General features: G+C 42.7%; 2 protein-coding genes across 2 annotated transcripts in view; one reads left to right on the plus strand and one right to left on the minus strand.

The window, feature by feature from the left end:
- Positions 1 to 6,837, plus strand: part of Plce1 (phospholipase C epsilon 1) — a 314,404-nt gene extending 307,567 nt beyond the window's left edge. The window contains exon 34 of the mRNA XM_029472801.1: positions 6,759 to 6,837. The gene's annotated coding sequence lies outside the window, so the exon portion shown is untranslated. The remainder of the gene's footprint in view (positions 1 to 6,758) is intronic.
- Positions 1 to 23,883, minus strand: part of Noc3l (NOC3 like DNA replication regulator) — a 30,191-nt gene extending 6,308 nt beyond the window's left edge. Inside the window, exons 1-17 of the mRNA XM_021151814.2 lie at positions 23,739 to 23,883; positions 22,526 to 22,733; positions 20,291 to 20,423; positions 19,362 to 19,519; positions 18,753 to 18,806; positions 17,051 to 17,181; positions 15,012 to 15,173; positions 14,734 to 14,827; positions 12,056 to 12,231; positions 11,670 to 11,798; positions 9,675 to 9,806; positions 4,467 to 4,547; positions 4,053 to 4,153; positions 923 to 995; positions 764 to 827; positions 612 to 683; positions 103 to 284 (exon numbers count right to left, since the gene is read on the minus strand). Coding sequence (XP_021007473.1) covers positions 103 to 284; positions 612 to 683; positions 764 to 827; positions 923 to 995; positions 4,053 to 4,153; positions 4,467 to 4,547; positions 9,675 to 9,806; positions 11,670 to 11,798; positions 12,056 to 12,231; positions 14,734 to 14,827; positions 15,012 to 15,173; positions 17,051 to 17,181; positions 18,753 to 18,806; positions 19,362 to 19,519; positions 20,291 to 20,423; positions 22,526 to 22,733; positions 23,739 to 23,747 — 1,959 coding nt within the window. The 5' untranslated portion in view covers positions 23,748 to 23,883. The remainder of the gene's footprint in view (positions 1 to 102; positions 285 to 611; positions 684 to 763; positions 828 to 922; positions 996 to 4,052; positions 4,154 to 4,466; positions 4,548 to 9,674; positions 9,807 to 11,669; positions 11,799 to 12,055; positions 12,232 to 14,733; positions 14,828 to 15,011; positions 15,174 to 17,050; positions 17,182 to 18,752; positions 18,807 to 19,361; positions 19,520 to 20,290; positions 20,424 to 22,525; positions 22,734 to 23,738) is intronic.
- Positions 23,884 to 24,104: the final 221 nt, after the last annotated feature.

Consider the following 24,104-nt stretch of genomic DNA (forward strand, 5'->3'; position numbering starts at 1 on the left):
TATAATAAAAAGGAAACATTCAAGGGAAAGAGATACGTACAAACAAGCACAGTACCAGGACACTGTGAGACCTAAGCTCTGCCTCTTTATGCTCTTACTTACATGCATCAATATCCTGGTAGTTGCTAAAAGGCCAATGCTTGAATTTGGAAGAACCTGCAGAGCAAGTGTACAAAGGCGTTTGATGAAGGCAAGAGCTCGCTGATGAGAAACCTGCTTTCTGCGCTTGCTTAGCATGACATCGAGGCAGTGGAGCACAATCTCAATGCCGTCGTTGGTGGCACCTAAAACAGACGTCCTTCAGGGTCACTTTCGTTATGCTTTCATTATGCCACTTCCTGAACTCAGGGACCCCATGATGAACTGTCATGCCCGCTGCAAGCCATCCTCCTAGCCCAGAGAGCCTTAGAGATGCGCTGGGCCGCTCTTACTGCATTTCCAGTCAGTCAGTGCCAGAAGTCACCCAAATCTTGTGCAGCATTAACTACAGGTGCACAGCAAGGACAAGCCAGCCTTGTGCAGCAGATCCTGTTTCTCATCGGCTACAATTATGATCAAACACGCTCTCAGACTACACATATGTACCAAGCAAGCATCTTCAGAAAACATACCTGCATGTAATGTGAACAGTGTCTTGTAAAGATGTGTATAGAATTTCATCGGGTCAATATTTAAAACATCACCTGTGAGATGACAACAAACTCAAGTTAGGTTAAGTTAGTCTTCAGGGACAAAGGAAATGAAGCCTAAAGTACTGACTCACCTTGTCCAGAAAGAATATGAAAAGCAGTTTGAACACAGTGGAGACTTTCTTGATAACTTAGATCCTTTACAGAAACAAAATGAAACAGAAACAAAACAAATGAGAGTGATTTCTGCCACTTATATCTTTAAAATGTAATCACTGATAGAAGTTACTTACCCCAGACTCAATGAGGGTATGAAGAACCACTAATAAGTCATCAAAAAACTCCACATTTATAAGATGTGCAAACCTAGAATCAAATAAAACTTAATTACTAAATAGTCCAAAAGCAGAAATAAAGCAAGCAAGAAAAAAAAAATAGTAAAAATAGATGTAGTGAGAATTTGGGTTTCTTAAAAATAAAGAGTTATATTATGTGACTCCATTGTTGTTAATCCCAGGTGTGGGCTATGGGACTGCTTCAGGTTGTCCCAGCAGCTAAGCACAGTTTGCCTGGTGCTCTGGCAGGGGTGTGGTTTTGCCAGCTGCAGATAGCTTACATTTGAAGTCCTGGGGACTCTTGAGAGGATATAAAAGTGCCAGAGCCCCACAAGGCTGCAGAGGCTGCTGCTCGTTGCTGCTGTTGCAGTCTGTCAAGTGGTCGTGTGAGCAAAGAGAAAAGAAAACACTGGATATCCTGCTGAGGAAGACTGGACTTGCCCCCAAGAAACTCGAGGCCCCTAATCAGACAGGGGGTTGGGAGAGACTGGGGTGGAAAAGGGTGACAGGTAAAAGAACCCAATAAAATAGCCAAAAATATGGTACAGCTTGACTTTAAAATAACACTGTAAATATTACTTATTTCTAATTGTTAGTTGAAATGGAAGTAAGAGATCACTGATAGCTTTCACTTAATTCAAACTGACTTTTTACACAATTCTCGCACTACTGGGCAGTATACTTGGTAGGAATATGAGGCACCAGACAAAAATACTCTGTCCTGACAAACAAGTGAACATGTGCCCTGACTAAATGCACTGGGCTCCGACAATTCATAAAGAAGGCAACAGAAGCAAGAGCAAGCTTCCCAGCAGACAGGAGCAGTAAATGGAAAGGACGCTGCCATTCGTAAGAACATGGGGTTGGGGGAGGCTGGAGAGATGGCTCAGTGGCTGCTGGCTCAGATGGCTGCTCTTCTAGAGGTCCTGAACTCAATTCCCAGCAACCACATGGTGGCTCACAACCATCTGGAATGGGATCTGATGCCCTCTTTGGAGGGATATATACAAATAGAGCACTCATATAAATCAATCAACCAACCAAACAACCAACCAATCTCTTATAAGAGCCTGGACTTTGGGAGTTAAAGGAGCTGCTGCCAGGTGGAACACATAGAAACTCTCAATCCTTGGCACTTAACCTAGGAATATGGACACTCTGATATGCTTGAAAATAAAATTTATAATTATTGGATGGGTGACTGAAGTTCTGCTCCTAATGACTTATGTGATACTACATTGAATCACTTGACTGCCCGAGGCCTCTATTTCTTGAAACGAATGAGACAGCAGAGTTCAGGAATCTTAAGCTATTAGATGTGAGAATATTCTGTACACTACAAAACAAGTCCAAGCATCTGTTAGACCTCTGAACAAAGTGAGAGATGCCACATGCTCTCCTACCAATTTCGTGGGAAGTAATGTGGCATTATTGGGGGTGGGGGCAGGGGCAGTTTCAAGACAGGGTTCTCTGTGTAGCCCTGGCTATCCTAGAGCTCACCTTGTAGAGCAGGTTGGCCTAGAACTCAAAAGAGATCTGCCTGCCTCTGCCTCCTGGAATTAAAGGCATGAGCCACCACGCTCTATACAATGTGGCATTATTAACCAGAATTTAAAATGCAAATGGCCTTTCTTTCACCTGAGAACACATGTGCTCACGTTCATGAAGATATAAGTAAGAGGTGCGTGCCTATAATCCCAACACCTGGGGAGGGGAGAACAATCAGAAATTTGTCATCCCTGGCTATACAAGTTTGAAGCTAGTGTGGGCTGCATAAGACCTTTCTTCAAAAATCTCTAAAAATAAAAATAAAATATTAAAAAGAAGAAGAAGAAGAAAGAAATGCTCTCTATGTGCTACCATAGGAAGATCCTTGAGTAACTTAAGGGGACTTAAAAGATACTACACACATATTCTTCCATTTATGTGTCAGAAAAGGACAAGCAGACACACATCTCTTATTCTCTGGACTTATAAAATGAGCATATATTACTTGAAAAAAAAAAAAGAAAAAAAAGGAGCCTATTTTTTTATATAGCGAGTTAACCATAAAACAAAGATAAATAAAAGATGTCGGGAACTAGAAATGCTGATTCACACCTGGAAGCCACAAATTAAAGGCCAGTCTGAACTACACAGTGACTTCTAGGCTACCCTGGAGTACAGAGAAGACCCCATGTCAAAACAAAGCAAAACAAAACCAAAATAGCAGGTTTCATAATCCTTCCTTCGCTCTGACTTTTCTGGAGGTTTCTAATGACGAGGATATAATCTTTCATAAAGAGGCACAGCCCTGTGAGCTCCAGTCACCAGTGAGACTCTGAAAGAACAGAACTCCTATCTTCCAGCCAGAGCTGCATTTGCAAGTCTGTTTCTAAATCTCTGCTACCTAATGAGGCTAGCAGAAAGTTTCCAACTGCATCAGTGGTGTGCATTATATCGTATAGGATAGCAAAGAGTACAAGGTACCACCTCAGAGTTAATAACTATTACTTTGAGCTAACATTCCCTAAGATCATCAGTGCTGACAGCACACACAGGATCTATTTTAGCAGGAACAGATGTAGTGAACTAGAGGCAGGATCTGCAAGCTGGGTTAATAAAACAGACTGAAGAATCATGTGTGTCTGACGCCCACAAACGGCTGGCAGAACACCAACAGCATAGTACAAAAAGGAGTCAAGAATTTGGGCTGGAAAGATGGCCCTATGGTTAAGGGCATGTGTTCCTCCAGAGGAAGGTGACATCAGCATCCACACAGCAGCTTACAACAATCTGTTAACTCCAATCCCAGGAATCCAATGCCCATTTCTACCCTCTGAGGGCACCATGCACACACATGGTGTACAGACATACACAAAGGTAAAACACCCATACACACAAAACAGAACAGAATCAAGAACTGAGTGGTGATTCTTAGGGATACCAGAAACATTAAGCAGAAGAAAAAAGAATTAATTTTAAAAGATTTAAAATGAGAAAAGCCAAAGGCGTAGCACAAGAAGTATAGCATTAGGACAGCATAGGGGACACTCTGAGAGCCTCAGTTGTGATGCCCATCAGTATTTACAGCCCACACAACCCTTACTTGGCAAGGCCTTCTAGAACCGCTGGCAGAAGAGGTGACTTCTGGGCCTTCTTCAGTATTCTGAAGTAGGTCACAAACACAATATTCAGAGTCTCGGTGTGCTGGCAGAGAAAGCAGACGAGAGCGCCTTAGAGCTAGCTGGCTGGTCTCCACGAGTTAGACTAATCACAACTCGCAAAGCCGAAGCTGCTTTTCCCTTTCCCATCCCCTGAGAATGCAGATTTTGGAACAAAATAGAATGAAGGCCTGGTAATTTCATAAACTGGCATGCATTACCTCATACTTCCTTATATGTAAAAAAAAAAAAAAAATCTACCTAAAACCCATCAAATAAATCAAAATGATATACCTTTAAGTCAAAACAATGTATAATTAAAATCATTTAAGAAAACCTGACAGAGTGGAGCTGCCCACCAGTTTCAGCTTTTTCTCAGTGCTCTCCGAAGCTTCGGCCTCCCGGAGTTCCCGCTCTAGTTTCTCTTCTGCCTTCTTCCACTGAAAAGAGAAAAAAGGAAAAACATTATTCATATGCGTATGTATATATGTATATACATATGTGTACACATATACAAGTATGAGGACGCATATACACACACAGACACACATGCACAATAGAGGCAGTGTGAATACTATAAAACACGGTAAGGCCATATACTGCCTATGAATGTGACACAAGCAAAGGGAGAAAAGCACGGGTGAGACCTGCAAGCTGACTGACTCAGTCACACTGGTCGTCCCTTGGAAAAAGGTGGAAGAATGGAAACTTACGTAACGGCGCTAACATAACAATTACTATTTATGCACATGCGTCATCTCATCTAAACTGTAAAATGACCCTTAAGGGTAGATACTGTGTCCTTCTAAATTAACCTTCATAAAATGCCAGTAAATGAAAAGTGACTGATTTCAACCCAGATCTAAGAGATAAGAACTTTAACCAATAAACTAGACAACTAAACAATAAAAACTCAAATGAGTTTTCTTGACCCTTACTGTCAAGAAAAGGAAATCTGCATTTCATGACTCAAACAACTTTTCGCAGACACGTGCAGAAAAATAACTAAATGTAGTTATTCAAGCTGGAAGGGGGTGGCTGTGGGGACAGCCTTCCTGCCAAGCCTGCTGACTTGAGAGCATCCCTAGAACCCACACGGTAGGACAGAGCTTCAGCACTGTCTCTTGACCCCCAAACACACACAACAGTCACATGTGCACAAATGTACACATATATGAAAAGTAATTAAAAAACTTTAAAAAAGCTCTAACCAACCTAAGGGTAAGTCTGCATAGTGGGGAAAAAAGAAAAGAAAATTCACCTATTGCTCTCTTCTAACAGTTGTCAGTCCAAGTTGACTTAAGAAAGGTGGTTTTTTTTTATAAAAAGTGGGAAAAACAAAATTCTCTAAATAGTTTAGATTTTAAACTTGCTTAATTTATTTCCTTTTTTAAGCAAAAAAAAATCTTGTTACTTTCCAGATCCTAATCACAAATTGGACTCAAGCAATCATCCCACCTCAACCTCCTAAATAGCTAGAAAATATATAAATAAAACATACACACACCCCAGATTGCAACTTTTTTTTTTTTTTTTTGGTTTTTCGAGACACGGTTTCTCTGTATAGCCCTGGCTGTCCTGGAACTCACTCTGTAGACCAGGCTGGCCTCAAACTCAGAAATCTGCCTGCCTCCCGAGTGCTGGGATTAAAGGCGTGCGCCACCACACCCGGCAGATTTCAGTATTTTTATGATTTAACTCTAATGTAAAACTGGGCATGGTGAAACAGGCCTACAACCCCAGCATTTAGGAGCTAAGGGCAGAAAACTCCAAGGCTAGGCTAGGTTACATAGTGGGACCTTTCTTGACAGCATCATCGGCAAATGCTGGGAAATTCAGATGGGATGTAAACAGGGAGAAGGAAATAGACCCCCATCTCTTGCCCTGCATAAAAATTAACTCCAAATGGATCAAAGATCACTGTGAAACCTGAACCCTGCAACTATTAGAAGAGAAGGTAGAGAGACCTCTATAGCACAGACACTGGCTAAGATGTTATAAACAGAACTTTGGTTGCTCAAGAAATAACGCCAACAACTAGCCAATGGGACCTTGTGAAACGAAAAAACTCTGTACAGACAAGCAAAGTCATGTGAAGCTCACAGAATGGGAGGAATCTTTGCCAGGTACGGCAGAGAACTGTTATCTAGAACACATAAAGAATTAATATTCAAAACATTAAGAACACAGCTACTTTAGCAAGGTGGTGATGGCACATCCTATAGTCAAAAGAGGCAGAGGGAGGAAGGGAACTAGGTGGGAAGGGAATGGGGAGAGCAGTCAGGATCAGGTGTGGGGAGAGACAGGAGAGAGCCAGAGGGACAGGAGGATAAATGGAAATCTGCAGCTGCCAGGGGTGGAAAGGCGTAGGGGAATCTCTAGGAAGTTCCAGAGACCTGGGATGGGAGAGGCTCCCAGGAGTTAATGAAGGTGACCTTAGCCAAGAAGTCTAACAATGGGGGCATGAAGCCAGGCAGGAACCCCAGTGGATTAGGACACCAACCCATCCACAAAACTTGACCAAAAACTTGCCCTATCTAAAAACAATGCAGGGACAAAAATGGAGCAGAGACAGGGAATGGCCAACCAATAACCGGCCCATGGGCAAGCACCTATCCCTGACTATTAATGATACTCCATTATGCTTGCAGACAGGAGCCCAGCATAACTGTCCTAGGAGAGGCTCTTCCCAGCAGCTGACTGAAGCAGATGCAGATACCCACAGCCAAACATTGGATGGAGCTTGGAAACTCTTATGGAAAAGTTGGGGGAAGGATTGAAGGCCCTGAAGGGGATAAGGACTCCACAGGAAGACCAACAGAGTCAACTAACCTGGACCCTTGGCATCTCCTAGACACTAAGCAATCAACCAAAGAACACACACAGGCTGAACTGGTCCCCAACACATAGGACTGCCTTGTCTGGCAGCAGCGGGAGAGGATGCGCCTAACCCGGCCGAGATTTGATGTACCAGGACTAGAGGATACCCAGGGGGCCCCACCCTCTCAGAGGAGAAGGGAAGGGAGGTGGGGGGAGGGACTCTGTGGAGGAACTGGGGGGAACAGCGTTATGGATACAAATTAATTAAGTAAAAAATTAAAAAAAATTAATTTCAAAACATCAAGAATATAACAACCTCAGTCAGGTGGTAATGGCACATGCAGGACTCAGGAGGCAGAGGCAGATGGATCTGAGTTTGAGGGCCAGCCCTGTCTACAGAGTTCCAGGACACCCAGGACTACACAGAGAAACCCTGCCTTGAAAATAACAACAACAACACCCAAAACAAAAATCATTAACAAACAGTGAAGAGGAAGAGAGTCAAGAACAACTCTTGCTCATTCTTGATGGGAGTGTAAAGTGATAGAGACACTATGAAAATCAGTGTGGAGATTAAGAAAGCCAGAGGCTGAACTGCCATGTGACCCAGGTATTCTACTCCTGGACATAGATTCTACTATAGAGACACTTGCTCATCCAAGCTCACTGCTGCTCTATTCCCAACAGCTAGGAATTGAAACAGCCTAGACGTCCATCAACTAATGAATGGATAGTAGAAATGTAGAACATATACACAATGCAACTTTATTTTGTTCTAAGGAAAATTAAATCACAAAATGAGTAGGCAACTGGATGGAAGTACAGAGAAGTATACTGAATAAGGTAATGGAACTAGGCACAGAAAAATGTCACATGTTCACCCTCATAAGAAGATTCTAGCTTCCAAACTCAAAGTCTGTGCCTTCAAGGGTGCCTGTAAGGCCAGAGGTGGTGGCCCACCCCTTTAATCCCAGCACACAGGAGGCAGAGGCAGAGGCAGAGGCAGGAGGATCTGAGTTTGAGGCCAGCCTGGTCTACATGGTGAGTTCCAGAACAGCCAGGGCTAGGAAAGCTCAAGGTGTTGGGAGGAAGATGCCTGACAGGAGGGGGTATCAGACTGTATAATACAAAAGTAGAGAGGGGGAATGCTGGGGCTTTAAAGATGTAAGCAGGGGAAACATGGTGGGAAGGGAGAACTAACCACACCTGAGGCTATGAAAAAGCCTATCTTGTAACAAAATTTTAAAATGAATTTTTTTTAAAAAGGAAAAGTTTGAAGGGAGATCAACCTACAAGACTGATTCCAGAAGCTGCCAGTTTTTAAACAAAGCCCCAGTGCTGAGAGTAGACAGTTCCTCGTGAACTATGTGGGGTCAAAGAGGCCCCAGAAGTCCCCTAAACCAATATAGGTTCTTGCCATTCTTCTTGGCAGCCCACTAGAGCTAAACAATAAGACCCTATTACTGAAGAAACCACATATCTGCATTCACGATATAAAGAAATCAAGCTGGAATTTATCTGAAACAGTCCTCCCTGCTAGCTAACTTTCACAGTCTCTAAAGGTGCTATACAGCTGCTGGGGCAGAAAAAGCAGCAATGGTCTTATCTAGTTGTGAACGCTATGATCTTGACAGACCAGCCAAGCAAGATGCCCCCACTTGTGCAACAGAAGCCTACTTTTATGGGGTAGCTAACTGCTCTCTGCTGAATTTAAGACTTGTCTCACAGGACAGAATATAAGCCTGGTATTGTAAATATAGTCAAAAAACCGTGAAGGAGAGATCACAATTGAATACCATTAATTAGCTAATTGACATAGCTTTAAGCTGCCTTCTAAGTATTTATGCTTATATACACAGATATATGCTACTTTCAGTCTTAATCATACAAGCCTCTTTCCTGTGAACAGTAGTGAATCCAGAGACTCACAACGTCATGCCATGATGTAAGAATAAATGATAGATAGCAGAGGATGGCCTAGTTGGTCATCAATGGGAGGAGAGCCCTTGGTCCTGTGAAGGCTCTAGACCCCAGTATGGGGGAATGCCAGGACCAGGAATGGGAGTGGGTGGGCTGGGGGGGGGGGGGGGGGGATTTTGAGGGGGAAACTAGGAAAGGGGATAACATTTGAAATGTAAATAAAGAAAATATCTAATAATGAAAAAAAAAGAATAAATGATAGTGGGTGCTCAGCCTGAACAAACCATTTCATCATCCTATCCAAGGCTCAGGGAACACTGCAAGAAAGGGGAGAAGGACTGTAAGTGGGAAAATAGGGAGAAGTCTAGGAAATGTCATCTTCTGAGAAGATACAACTACTGCAATCACGAATTCATCACAGCTATGGATGCCTGTACTAGGTCAAGAATCGACCTGTCAACAACAGCCAGGCACTGTGGCAGGAAGAGCTAAGGCAGGCCTAGCGCTAACAGCCAAACATTTTGCTACTGAGGGATTACGAGAGGGGAAATGACCTTCCATTTTTGTAGCCACAGTTAACCCCACCAGGCTCCAACTGATACTTCAAATAGTCACAGGTAGCCTTGCTTAAACTGCAGTGGGCTGATGTGTGTATCTTTGGGAGTGGAGGGACTGACAGAGATGGCAGGGAGATTTGAGAGAACAGTGGGAGAGGGTAATCAGAATACATTAAATACATATACAACTTATCTATTTATACTTTGATTATAATGCAAGATCCATCAAAGCAGAATATATAATAAAATGAAAAAGAAAATAAACCAAACCTTTCTTTGCATTCTTGATAGAGTTTTTCTCTTCTCCTTGAAAGTCATGAATCTTTTGGGCTTGTTAATGTCCTCTGTATCTTTTTTCACTTCTACCTCCTTGATCCGCAGGCATAAAAATGTTTTTAACATCTAACAGTGAAAAAAAAGAAAAAAAAAAAAAAAAAACCACACAGCTTACTCCACCCAAAGACTCTGTAGAGAAGAACTTATTCTGAGTGTGTAGAATGTCTTACCACATTAGTACAGAGTTTTACCCTCGTCTGATAATGGGAGACAAGATGGCACAGAGCAAATGGCCAGAAAGAGATTTGGAATGGAAAAAGACCAATCCAGACTAAACTATCTGTACTCTACCCAGTTTTGCAATTAACAGTGCCAGCACTCATGGTCCTCACAATACAAAGACTGAGCCCCTGCACTGCTCTTGAAGACACTCCTCACTGAACTCTCAGTCACAGCAGCTTACATTGGGTAAACTCTCGACAACCATAGGTTCTGACTCTTTCAGTGTCCCAACATGCACAGCTAGAAGGGAAGGTGAATATTTCAGGTAACAGGACTAAAAGCATGGGAGAAAAATGATCAACAAACGGCATAAAGTGAAATAAATCTAAGGTCATTCTCAGTATTAGAAAGATAAATTCCAAATATTTTGTAAGCATTCTGTGTGCTCATAAAATATTACTAGCCAATGAAAAAACCACCCCAAATTATTAAAGGGTATAGTTTGTAGGGGGCTGGGGAATGTAGCTTTTATTCTAGCATCACTAACGTTAAAAGCATCTCTCTTTAGCTGAGTTATGAAACTATATTAAATGATTAAATGATTATCTTTTCTCTTAAGAAGACTGTTATTGCTGGCAGTGGTGGCCCACACTTTAATCCCAGCGCTCGAAAGACAGAGGCAGGTACATATCTGAGTTTGAGGCCAACCTGGTCAACAGAGTGAGATCCAGGACAGCCAGGGCTATACAGAGAAACCCTGTCTTGAAAAACAAAAAAACAAAAACAAAAAAACAACAAAAAAAAAAGCATACAGAGAGGCAAATTTTTATTAATAAATATGTGGACATGATGTAAAAAATGGCTCACTCAGTAAAGTGCCTGAGTTCAGATCCCCAGTACCGATATAGAAAGTTGGGTGTGGCACTGTGCCTGGGGGAGAGGACGGGGTGGATCTCAAAGTTCAATGGCCAGCCAAATCATGAGCTTCAGGTTCAGTGAGAGGCTGTCTCAATAAAATAAAATAAAAGTGGACAGCAACCAAGGAATATACTCAGTCTACTGTACCATCCACATTCACATATGTACACCTGAGCACAAGCACACGCAGACCCAAGTTCACAAGTCCAATACCACACACAAAATTTAAAAAAAAAAAAAAAAAGGATGTGCAAATGGGCAGCTTTCCACCTCAAAAACCAACAAGAGATTAAACAGCAGCGATGAGGACTGGGCCAACTTGGGAAATGACTCAGGTCAGTAATGACAGCCTAAGTGACAGAATATTGTTAGAAGACCATTTTTAAATAATTACTACTGAATCCACTAACTCTACTCAAAAAAATCATAATACTCATAATACCAAGAAATCTAATTCATAAATACTCACAATATAAAATAAAGAATAGAGACAGTAACCTCTCTCTCCCACACTGACCGCATCAGAAAAGCTCTTGAGACAACTCACTATTCACCAACAGGGCTGCATGTGCTGGGTGGGATGCTCAGGGTTACCACACATCCTGTCACACTCCTGTAGACAAGGATTCCTACTAGAAGCCTATTTTTTACGTTTTGAAACAAGAATGCATATACTTCTGTAAAAGTCCTCCTAGAGGGCTATACAAACTGTAGCAGACTGTCAGCAACACGCAGTCAGTGAATGGGTACATTTAACTTATATAAATACATCTGCAGAGACATTTCTTGAAACAATAAAAATCACTTTGTAATTAAAAAAAAAATCAAAGTAAAAAAAGAAAGGCTTACCTCTGGCCTAACTTCGTAATTTCTGCCCTTTACAAAACCAGAGATGACTTTAATGACACCCAGAGAAGCTTGGCCTAATTTATCTTGTTTAAAGAGTTTCTTTACTGCTTCGCAACACATTTCAGATACCTGGAGGAGAAAGCGTTACAATAAAGCAGTGCTGACACTGGATCGGCAACCCTGCTGCTGGGGGTGCTGTCCTCTGCAGCCTAAGCTGTTACAGCCTCCATGGAGAAGCAAGCACTCACTAAGCTAATGCTCGATACTAAGTTACCACTAACAGCTTATAAAGAACTTAGGGGTAAGGTGAAATACAGTGTGTAATCTTTCCATAAAGACCAGAGCAATAAACCAGTTCTTATAAGCCAGTTCTTAGAGCAACTCACCGGCTTTGACCCATCATTCATCAGAGGGACAATCAGTACAATGATGTTATTGTGAAAGTTAAAATGGGGCAGGGCCACCAACAGCTCACACAGGCTCTTCACTGCCACTTCAGCCAGCCCTTTGTAGGCCTTTAAGGACACCACGTTGCTCTTCTTCAGCTTCCTTTGCTTCCAGTCTAATTAAAACACAAATGCAGTTACTTTAATCACTGGAGTTTCATCCTGGGTCCAGAGAAGAGAGAAAAGCATAAATCATCTTATTAATCTTTCAAAGTAGTCACATGGCCAGATGGTAACGTGGGCAGTAGACTGGCTTAGTGAGTAAGGGACCCGCTGAGTTCAACGCCTGGAATCCACAGGATGGGAGGAGAGAACTGACTCCTATGAACTGCCCACCAGACACTTACATTCCCTTATGCCACATGTGCACCCACATGCATACCCACAAATTTCACATATGTGTGTATATATTATATATATATGTATGTAGTAATGTGCATATATATAACTTGGTATTAAGCTTAATTTCATTCTTAGTATAGTTACACTATATTCTTTTATATGTGTGCACTGTGTATAATTCTGTGCCCACTTCCATATCCATGCCAAAGCCAGGGATCAAAACCAGATGTCTCTTTTTGTGTCACCTTTCAACTAATTTTTTAAATGTGTGTATGTGTCCATGGGAACATGTGACTGCAGATATCCACACAGTCCAGAAAGGCATTGGAGTCACTGGAGCTGGCTTTATAGGCAGTTGTATGTTGGGAGCAACCCTGTTTGAATGTTAACTGCCTTGTCAGCCATAAGTGCTTACTTACAAAGTCTTGGCCTTATGGAAAAGTCCTAGCTTAGTTGAGATTTCTGTGGGAAAAAGTTGAGACCTCTATGGGAAAGTATTACCCCCAGTTAAGAACAAAGAGCTATAGATCTTGTGGACAGGTACCTAGCAACCCATTCTGTTCTGTTCCTCCTGCTGAACTTTTTACCTGGCCAATATCCTGCTTTTGGGAATAGGTGTGTTCTCCCAGAAACAAAGGGATTCTGCGTCATCCCCCTCCCCATACCCTGCTTGTGGGCATAAAACCTGCCTGGGAATAATAAAAATTTGACAGCTTGATCAATCACATTTGCTGTCTGTCATGTTTCTCGCCCTTCATTCTCTCCACAGGTGATTCCTCAGACCCTGTTCGACTATCCCGCGGGCCAGGACAGTTGTAAACAGCCTGACTTGAGTCCTGGGAACCAAACTTAGGTCTTCTGCACTGTCTCTCAGGCTCTGCACATTATTTGTTGAGACAAGGTCTCTACTGACTGATCCTGTCCTGGGGCTTGACAATGGCCAGGCGAGATGAAATCCAAATGTTTCAGCATCCCGCCTCTAGTGTATCCCACTCTACCACTTCCCTGTCCTACTTGGGCCAGCAGCAGACGCAGCAGCACTGCTTCAGCCGGTAGTTACCAGCTGTCCTTGGTCCTAGCACTCAGGAAAGGAGTCCAGTGAGATGAACGCATCTTACCTAGGCATCGTCTCCATTCACCAAATTTTCACCACACTCCCATTTTCTCAAAATGTATGGAAAGAGTTTATCATCTTACCTAAGTTTTTAAGTTTATTTTAAAGGTTTGAACATCTATTTCAAAGTACAACCTTTTTTCTAGAGTTTTAAAATTTAAAAAAAGAAAAAAGAGATCTCAACTGTTCATAGATTCAGCATATGGATGGCTACCTATAAAGGACTGCAGTGTGCTGGGTACATAGCTCAGTTGCTGTGTGCTTGCCTAGTGTGCATGTGGTCCTGAAGTCAATCCCCAGCACCACAAAAGGAAACCCAAGAACTACAGAAACAAGGAGGCTAATATTTACAGTCAATAAAATATCTAAACACTGCATGTCCATACATCCAATTGCTTCTCATAAATCATACAATTTAAATGATATTACTACAATTTACTGATAGAAATGAGGTACATAATTTATTATGTAAATGGTGGAGAAAGGCTGAACTCTGGAAATCTTTCTGTACTTTGAGACAGGGTCCCCTCTCTGGCATACAGTGGACTTGAACTCCCTGTGTAGCTGAGACTGGCCCTGAACTTCTTTTTTTTTTTTTTTTTTTTTTTAAAGATTTATTTATTTATTATATGTAAGTACACTGTAGCTGTCTTCAAACACTCCAGAAGAGGGAATCAAATCTCCTTACGGATGGTTATGAGCCACCATGTGGTTGCTGGGATTTGAACTCCGGACCTTCGGAAGAGCAGTCGGGTGCTCTTACCCACTGAGCCATCTCACCAGCCCGGCCCTGAACTTCTGATATTGCTGTTTCCACCTCCTCTGCGCTGAGATTACAGGTGTGCACCACCACATACACCTGGTTTCTGCAGCACCAGAGACAGGAAGCACCATGAATGCCTGGTAAGAACTCTTCCAAATGAACTGCAGCCCAGTCCCCAGGAAGTCTGATTTTAGACTGCCTCTCACAGAAAGCAGAAGGTTGGGTATGTATATACTTTTAAGATACGCTTAATTGTTGAGCATGGTGGTACAAGGTTTAACCCCAGCCCCCAGAAGGCAGAGGCAGGCAGATCTCTGTGAGCTTGAGGCCAGCCTGGTCTAGGTACTGAGTTTCAACACAGCTAGGGTTACATTAAAAAAAAAAAAAAGTTTAATATACCTTTAACTATTTGCTCCAGATTTTCCAAATAAAATTTGTATTGGCTAACCAGGCCTTCTTCAAATTCTCTTAACTTCTGGGTTTCTTTACGAATCTGGAAAGATCAAAATAATTTTATGTTTAAGTATCCGAGCATTAAATTCAAAAACTGAAATAAAACAAGTGCCTCACACTTGGGGAAAGGTGGGGCAGGAGCACAGATCAAACAGCAATGACCCCTGCTTTCCCACCTCCAAAATTCTTGGCTTATTTTATGCAGTAATTTTCTCTAGCATCACCTTGGTAGATTTTTCTGCTTCGGTTAGAGGCCGGATTTTATACGAGGGAGTGATGTCCTTAAACAGCTCCATCAGTGAGATGATGACCAACTTCCGGACAGTGACAGCCACATCAGGGTCCTGCTCCATCAGCATGGAACGCAACTCTTTCAGTTTTTTAATCTGTTAAGGCGATCATTTGTAAGATTACACAAATCGTGGCAAAGCATTTCAGAGCAAAAGACAGCAGCCTAACTCACCTACGGACTCAGACCCAGGTCGCATTCAACTCCAATAGACACATCACAAGAGTTAGATGGAAACCATATGTTTGTTACGTGGGCAAGTACAAACTTTATTAAAAGTAGGTTAGAAGGTGGGCATGGTGGTGCACACATCCAACCTCAGCACTCACTCGGGAGGCAGAGGCAGGTGGATCTCTGTGAATTTGAGACCAGCCTGGTCTACAAAGAAAGTTCCAGAACAACCAGGGCTATACAGAAAAACCCTGTTTCTAAAAACAAAAAAAGAAAAAAAAGAAATAAACCATCCCTACCCCCAGGTACATCTGGGCGGCACTAATTCACTAAATGGACTTGGTGGGTTATCAAAACAAACAACAAAAACAGCCAGGGCGTGGGGTGTGTGGGGTTATGATTATATTTCACTATATACACTTAGGAAATTCTCAAAAGAAAATATTTTTAAAAATTAATATGATACCTCTATGGTTCTATGGTAATTAACTAACTTCCCCACTCTGATTCTGACTCATGTAACAAGTGCTACTTAAAGTTTGGCTCACATGAGCAGGACTGAAAAGCTGAGTTTAATTCCTGAAACCCATGTAAAGGCGAAACAAGAGAACCCACTCCACAGAGTTGTTCTCACATTCCTGTGACACATCCCTTCCCCCACAATAATAAATAATGTTTAATGTAAATCTAATTTATCATTCAATAAATAAATACCTGTCATACTCAGATGCTTGAAAAGTCAGCAACAGGAATGACATCATTTAGTATAGTATTATATTTATCCTCATCTAATCCTCACAACCAAGTGTTTAACATGTTTCTTTTTTTAAAGAATAAAGTGACCCTTGGATAAAATGGCTCACCCCATCTCAAACAGCAGTTGGTGAAGCCAAGTCTGAAGCTGAGGTTTCCTGAGTTTCCGTTCACCACTATCCCCGAGCCCCAACGGCAGTCTTCTGCAGCTCTCACTCTACTTCACTCCTGCATTTCCTGCCTTCCTTCTTCTTCTCTTTTCCTCCATCCTCCCGTATTCCCTCCTGATTCCTTCTCTCCCTCCTCCTCTGTTTCTCTGGTTTTGGAGAAAAGATCTTACTTTCAGGCTGAGTTTGAACTACTGGCAATCCTCCTGCCTCAGCTTCTCAAGTGCTAAGGCTTGTATAGTACTTCCTACTTACACACATTCCTGAACTAATTCCACTGACTTTTATATAGAAAATTCCTCATTAAAACCTACACAGATAGGCATGATGATGCACACAAAATATCCCAAAACCCAGGGTAGTTTGAGGCCAGTCTAGAAAGACCCTGACTGACAGACAGACAGCTATAGGGCTGGGAAAGTAGCTGAGTGATATGGCAAATTTCCTAGCATGCTTGAGGCCCTGGGGTTCATCGTCATATGCAACACCACTCACAGGAGAATGGCACAGCGCACACATACATATACGTATTTACAGACAGACAGACAGACAGACAGACAGACAGACAGACCGGCGCAGGCAATCTGTAGCAAGATTCTTCTTCCCTCCCTCACACAGTAATGTCTTAGACACTTACTGCCTTCAGAGTTACTAAGATAAACCCTGTGTCTTTGCTTACGAATGAAGAAAATAAACCTCAGCATCTAAATGGCAGCTCTAAGCTCATGAAAGAAACTAGGCTGAGCCGCGGGGTGAAACTAAGATTTCATCTGTTCTTCACTCAACTCAAGCCTATGTTGAGTTCATTCTTTCCAGCTGTGTGTGCATATAGGAAGCCAGAGCTCCTTAACACACTGGTTTACACGTAATTAAAACCACTCACATGACTTTCTGGATCTGACAGAATAGCAGATGCTAAGGCTGCAATTTGTATTTTCTTGTCCTGAAGTTTCTTCTTTCTCTCGATCACATGCTCTTCTATGGTCAGCTCCGGCCTGGGGTCTTCAATGACCTCTGAAAGAAATGGGGCTTTCCTCCTTAAATATTCCTTTATTCACAGAGAGCTAATAAATACATACTAAACTCATAATTAACATTAATGAAGATAATGGAGAAGCTGTGTTTATTGCGGTGTCTCAGCCTCTCAACCATCATGTAGGGCAGGTACCACCATTCTTACTAGTACACACATGTCATTTCATGGATAAGAAAACAAAGGAGCTTGACTAACTTCAGTTTCAAAATCTGACAGAAACGGACCCAAAGCCTAAGCTCAAGCTCCTAACTACTATGCTAACAAGCCCACAATTTCAATAGCTAAAGACACTTTGTCTGTGTAGCTGTGGCTGTCCTGGAACTCACTCTGTTCACTGTGCTGGCCTCGAACTGAGATCCGCCTGCCTCTGCGCCGCTACAGCCCCTACAGCCCAGCTCTGACTCAGTATTTCCTTAAAGTACAAAACACTTTTCTTTTGTTTTCAAGTCTGTAGTGCTTTGACTGATACCTTAAGAATGAAACTAGGTAATAAACATATAATCTGTATGATTGAAACCAGTTTAATACAACAGCTGATCTGTAATTTCATATGCCTTTTTAGTGAGGTCTGCCAAGTTAAAAGTAAAATTTTACCAGCTTGCTGTCATACATTCTAAACTAACGGTTTCAAGTAAACTGTACTTTCAGGTTCATTTTGATTAGTTAAAACTATTCTACTGGACATGGTGGCTCACACCTGTAATCCCAGCATTCGGTAGGCTGACTCAGGACTGCCATGAGTTTGAGGCCATCTTGGTTTATGGAGTAAGTTCCAGGTGAACCTAGCTACAGTATGAGAGCTAGTCTGAAGGAAAAAAGGTGAACCTGGGTGACAGTGAGATAGCTCAGCGAGCAGGAGGAGCCCACTGCTAGGACTCTGACCTCACAACCACATGCACAATAAATAAAGATATCATTTAAAAGACTTAAATAAGCAACAAAAAGTTTTAAATATTAAAAACCCACATTTCAGTATCTGAGAAAGACATATACTAGCACAATTGTACTTAAAAAGAAATTTCGCATCAAAAAATTCAATTTTTCTATCTTAAAAAGAAATAGTTTAGAGCCGGGCTTGGTGACGCACGCCTTTAGTCCCAGCACTTGGGAGGCAAAGGCAGGCAAATTTCTGAGTTCAAGGCCAGCCTGGTCTACAGAGTGAGTTCCAGGGCAGCCAGGGCTACACAGAGAAACCCTGTCTTGAAAAACCAAAGAAAAAGAAATAGTTTAAGTCCTTCTCTTATAATTAAAAGGATTCAAACAGTAACAATTACAAGTCTTCACGTTTGCCTTACCACTGAAAAAACTGTTCAAATTTTTCCACAATAAAAAGTATATCAATGTGAAGCAAATTAATTAATTCATTAATTTAAAAAAAGCCTATCATATTCCACAAGATGAGCCTTTCAAACACAGGAAACACAGGCTGTGGGGCAGTGCTCTACGGTGCCCACTCTCGGTACACTGCCTGCCTAACATTACCTCCACTCATCATGCCCGAGAGAATCCGAGCTAACCATTTGTCAGACACTGAGGCGAATCTCATTACCTTCCTCATCTTCCAGCTCTTCCTCAGCCTCCTCTTCTTGTGGCACGTCAGCAACTATGGGACAGATTTACATAGTAAAGCCTTGACAACATTATGTGGGAAAACAAAAACAGAGACATGAGCTGAGCCGTGGTTACCACAGATCTCAGGATGCCCTACCAGTGAGTGACCGAGGGAGGAAGCACCAACAAAGCTGCTCCCAGGAGGCTGGCGGATTTTAGGTTTTGCCTTGATGGGAGTTTCATGAGTACCTGCTTTGCTATAAATCCCTAAAACTTTGTCTTTGATTTTTGCCTTTTTCTGTTCTGTTTCACAAAAACATTCTCTCCTTCTTTCTCAACCTCTGTCCCATCCCCTCCCCTCTTTGAAGAGATTACCACCCAAACCTTGGAGCTCTAGCTGCAGTCCTAATGCAACAGGTATCTGAAGGAGCTATGTGACCCCGCCAGCATCGCTGAGGCTGCTACATACTAATGGCAGCTACTCTTATTCTGTAAGTATGACTAACCGCTAAAATATAATTAAACTTTGAATAAAACAATAAATAAAAGTAACTGTGCTCTATTAGTGAAAACTCGGTGTAACTAGTAAGCCAGGCATGTGCCTCACCCGGCTTCTCCCGAGCCTGAGGGATGATGCCACTCTTGTCCTTGATAGGAAGCAGGTGAATCAACTCCTTCTCTGGGGCAGTTTGCAGAGTTCTTGGCACTTTTTCATATTTCTCTATCACACTCTCGTGCTTTCGTTTCTTGATATGAACTGGTTCACTGCAGAAAAAAGCCCAGTTTCAGTCTTAAAGGGTACTGTCCTAGCTGGGTCTCTACTGCGGTAATAAGCATCAGAAACCGAGGGTTTATTTCATCTTATAATTGTCCATCATGAAGGGCAGGAACTCAAGGAAGGAACTGAAGCAGAAGCTATGGCGGAGCAGTGCTTACTAGCTTGCTCAGTTTTTCTTACAATGCCCAGGATCACGGGCCAAGGGATGGCACTGCCTACCATGGGCTGGGCTCTTCCACATCAAACTTCAATCAAGAAAATGTCCCACAGGCTTGCCTGTAAGGAGTGGTTCTCAACCCTCTTGACAAACCTCAATCTCCAAAAGTATTGACATTATGATTTACATTATGATTTATACAGTAGCAAAGTTAGTTGTGAAGTAACAACAAAAGTGATTTTATGGTTGGGGGGGCACCACAGCACGAGGAACTGTTACAGGGCCGCGTGAGGACGGCTAAGAATCACTGCTGTAAGTCAATCTGATGAAACATTTTCTCCTCTCTCCTTTCAGATTACTTTAACTATCATTTAGAAAGTCTGCTGTAAACCAGGCAAGACGACACATGCCTATAATCCCAGCACGCTGAAGGCTGAGGCAGGAGAGAAGGACCATCAGCCATAGCACACCAGGCTACATAGTGAAAACATGAGTCTCGTACGTACTGGGCCCTGGGTCTCATGTTCAGAAACCACTAGGAAACAAAACAGAACCACACTTGCAACACTGTAATTCAGTCATAATTCAGATGAACTTTTACCTAGAAGAAAGATCTCGTGTGAGAAAAGATGCCTTTTGTCCTAAATCCTTCATCAGCTGTAGGTCATCTTCATCCATCATATCCAAAGGAAGGGCTTCTTCCTCCTCTTCCTCCTCCCTCTCCATCCTTTTAACTGCTCCACCAAAAAGAAAAACACAAGTATTAGAACTGTGCATTTTCTTACTCTATTACCTGCCCTCCCCCCAGTACTCCCAATGAAGGCTGGGTGACAAGGACCTAGCATCTTCGTATCTCTGATTCCTGAAATCTAAAAGTAAATGTTTCCATGTATTCTGAACTGTCTCTGGGCATCTGAGAGCCAATGGCTGAGTCCACTGGCACCTTCTCACCTCCAATGACGTTAGCTCCATTTCATCTGCCATCTCCAAAGGCCAGGTCCCAAGCCTGGATGCTCACTCTTTGACCGCAAGCATCTGTCCTTCCAGTGCCATTCGGTTAATTCCAGTGCACTGTCTTACTGACTACAGATATAGAGCTTGATTCCTTCAACCACTTGCTGTCCTATATACCAGTGCTCTCCTTTTACTCCCTCGCTTAGACTGCACAGTAACACCTCACCCACCGTCCTGCCAACAAACTTACACTGCATGGTAACACCTCGCCCAGCCTCCTGCTAACACACTCAGACTGCACAGTAACACATCACCCAGCCTCCTGCTAACACACTCAGACTGCATGGTGACACCTCACCCAGCCTCCTGCTAACACACTCAGACTGCATGGTGACACCTCACCCAGCCTCCCATTAACACACTCAGACTGCATGGTAACACCTCACCCAGCCTCCTGCTAACACACTCAGCAACTTTTCCTTCTACATTTAAGGCACTCATGTCTATCAAAACCCCAGCCTCACTCACATCATTCGAACTCTATCCGCTCATTGTCCCTGTTCCTCTTTACTCGACTCTTTATTTTTACATAAATACACATAATTATATATATATTAAAAAACAGTAACAACTAAGTGTCCCAAACCCTTTTGGGTAGAGAAGAGCCAACTGTGAACAAAACAACCTTACTGTCGTAACAAAGCTCCACCTTCCTCATAGCACTAAGACTGATAGACACTGCATAGAAGAAAACTCCTCTCTAATCTAAACTAATAGTCCATTCCTCAAACCAGAAATTTGGTGCGTTTGTTGATCAGCTTTTCTTCTTCCATTGAATCCCTTTTTCTCTGTCATCACACTTCTAACTCCCTCACCTGCCTCGTTTCTCCGTCATCCAAGGACCTGGCCTCCTACTTTAGTAGAAAAAAGTCCTTCAATGTTTTCATATCAAATTCAACAGTGTTTGCACCTGCCTTTTTCTTATATTCCTCCCTCTCTGGCAACTTCATTTAGATACTAAGTTGCAAAAATAAAGAAATCTTTTGCTTTTCTTTTATTAAGGAGCTATTAGCATATTACACTTTTCAGATTGTAAAACTCAGAAGAGATCTCTGAAAGTATCTAACCATCTAACTCATTGTCCCTTGACTGGAGATTGAGTGACCAACCAAGACTACATGGCTAGCAACAAAAAAAATCAAGAGAAGATTTTTATTCCTGATTCCCAATCAAATGATCACTACCCATCACAATGATGTTGCATCTTGGTCAGACTGCACCGAGGTTAAGAGAAGGAGATGGCTATAGAACAACGAATAGTTACATCAGCTTGAGAACCGTCCTGACTTTAAAATGGTCATAGTTTTCTGTTTTGAGGAGCTGGGATCCTTAGATAGTTCTACAAAACAACCGAGACTATTATAGCTGAATTTCACCCCAAGTGTACAAGGAGAAAGAAAACCACAAGTTTAGAAAAGGAAATACCCATTGGTAGCATGGTGAAGAATGGAGCAAAACCAAGCAGGCTAACCACGGCTAACTCTCAGTGGATGGGAAGCCCTGCTAACCTCGACTAACTCTCAGTGGATGGGAAGCCGGCAGCCCTGATGTGTGTCCCGGAATTTACACAGCTGCTCTGAGCACCTCCCAAGTACATTTTCAGATCTGCTGTCTATACCACCGAATAGGAGAAGCTAGTTTTCTCACAGGGCATATGGTCTTGTATTGTTTTCTCATACTTACTGTGGTGAAGCATAAAAGACCTTACCTAGACCTACAAGGATCTGAACACAGGACAAGTGGACACTGAAAACAAGTCACTTCCATGGAGAACATTTCAGAATAACTACTGAGAACCAGGGCAAGTGAATGCTTTCGTTACCTGGCCGTTTGCTCTTTGGGTCCTCCAGTGGAATGGGTTTTTTAGACACAGCATCTTTTACAGCTTGCCTTAATTTCCTCTGCTCTTTTCGGTACTTCTTGATGGTACTTTGTTGTTTAAATTGCTTATTTTTCAGTTTGTTTTCAAGTTTCACTTTACTAGTTTTTATCAACTTGCGAAAGCTTGGGACCTGCTTTTTATTTCTTCTCTAGAAAACAACAACAGAAGAGACACTACAACTAAGAAATTCCGATTGTTTTTAAAATCAGGTGAAGAAAAACACTTTATAGATTAAATAAGGCAAATTTCAAAACTGTCTCACAACCACGGGTCCTGTGTAAGAACTAAAAACCAATGTACGGCAGTAAGCAATCCTACAGAATAGCACTAGAGCATCAGTTACTCCATACGGGATTTCCCTGTGATCTGAATCTTGTCTCTCACCTGTGCAATCTGAAAAGAAAAACATTATAAATCTCTTCTCTTGTGGCAAACGGTCATTCAAGGCTAGTCTAACACTTGTACTGTAACACATTCAGAACAAAATAATGGATGCCTTTAACAACTGACATTCGTTTGTCGGTTTATTATTTACAAAGCACTCACACTTCCCAACACCCTAAATAATGATCCTCACGTAACACATAAAGAAGCGAAGGTTACAGAAGTTATTCCAGCGCTCTCGCTGATAAGTGCTTTGTAATCCAAATCCCAAGGCTACTTCTAAATTCCCTCTCCATCTGGGGAAATCACCAGCCTTCCTATCTCCTTAAACTTTAAGTAGGAAACAGGCTCTCTTCTAAATTCCCTCTCCATCTGGGGAAATCACCAGCCTTCCTATCTCCTTAAACTTTAAGTAGGAAACAGGCTCTCTTCGGGTTCAGTGTCTCACAAAACAGGTTCAAGAAACTTTAGACTTGCTCCTCGTGTGTATAAGATTCGAGAGACAGTCTGGAAAACCCTTCAGTCTGACACCATTCGGTGGCAGGGCCCGGTGCTGGCCTCGCATCTGCAGCCTGAGGTCGTGCTTGGGCGTAGTGGGCGAGGAAGCAAAAGCCGCAGTAATGACCCAAAGTGGATGGAGCATAGATCCTCCAGGGAGCACCAACATAGGCCACCGCCCCCTATACCAGACAGATAAGCCAGGCAGAGGGAGACCCTGTCAACCCAAGCAACCACAACTCCCGGGGGCCGGGGTTCCGACAGCACTTACCGCCTTCATCCTTAGGCCTGCGAGGAGTACCACAGACAAGATCACTCGGACAGAGGGACACGCAGGAGCCGGGTGGAAAAGACACACGTGCACTAAGCGAAACCTTTCCCAAACCGGAAGATGCTTTCAGCCTCTCCCCCTTTCTGCCGCCGGAAACGGGAGGCGGGACTTCCTCTTCGGGCGGCGGCGCGTGCGCCCCCTGGTGGCTCTGGTCCCCGGCTCAGTCGCTCACGGACTGACCCTTGTGAGAATCGCTGAGGCTGGAGACGAGCGAGTGGGCGACCCAGCTGAAGGATTCAAGCAGGGTCCCGCCCGGATTCCTTTTCAGTCCCGGAGAAGACAAAAGGCGAGGGCTTGGCGTCTTGT

The sequence above is a fragment of the Mus caroli genome, chromosome 19, assembly GCF_900094665.2.
Source record: "Mus caroli chromosome 19, CAROLI_EIJ_v1.1, whole genome shotgun sequence".
In the NCBI taxonomy this organism is placed as follows: domain Eukaryota; kingdom Metazoa; phylum Chordata; class Mammalia; order Rodentia; family Muridae; genus Mus; species Mus caroli.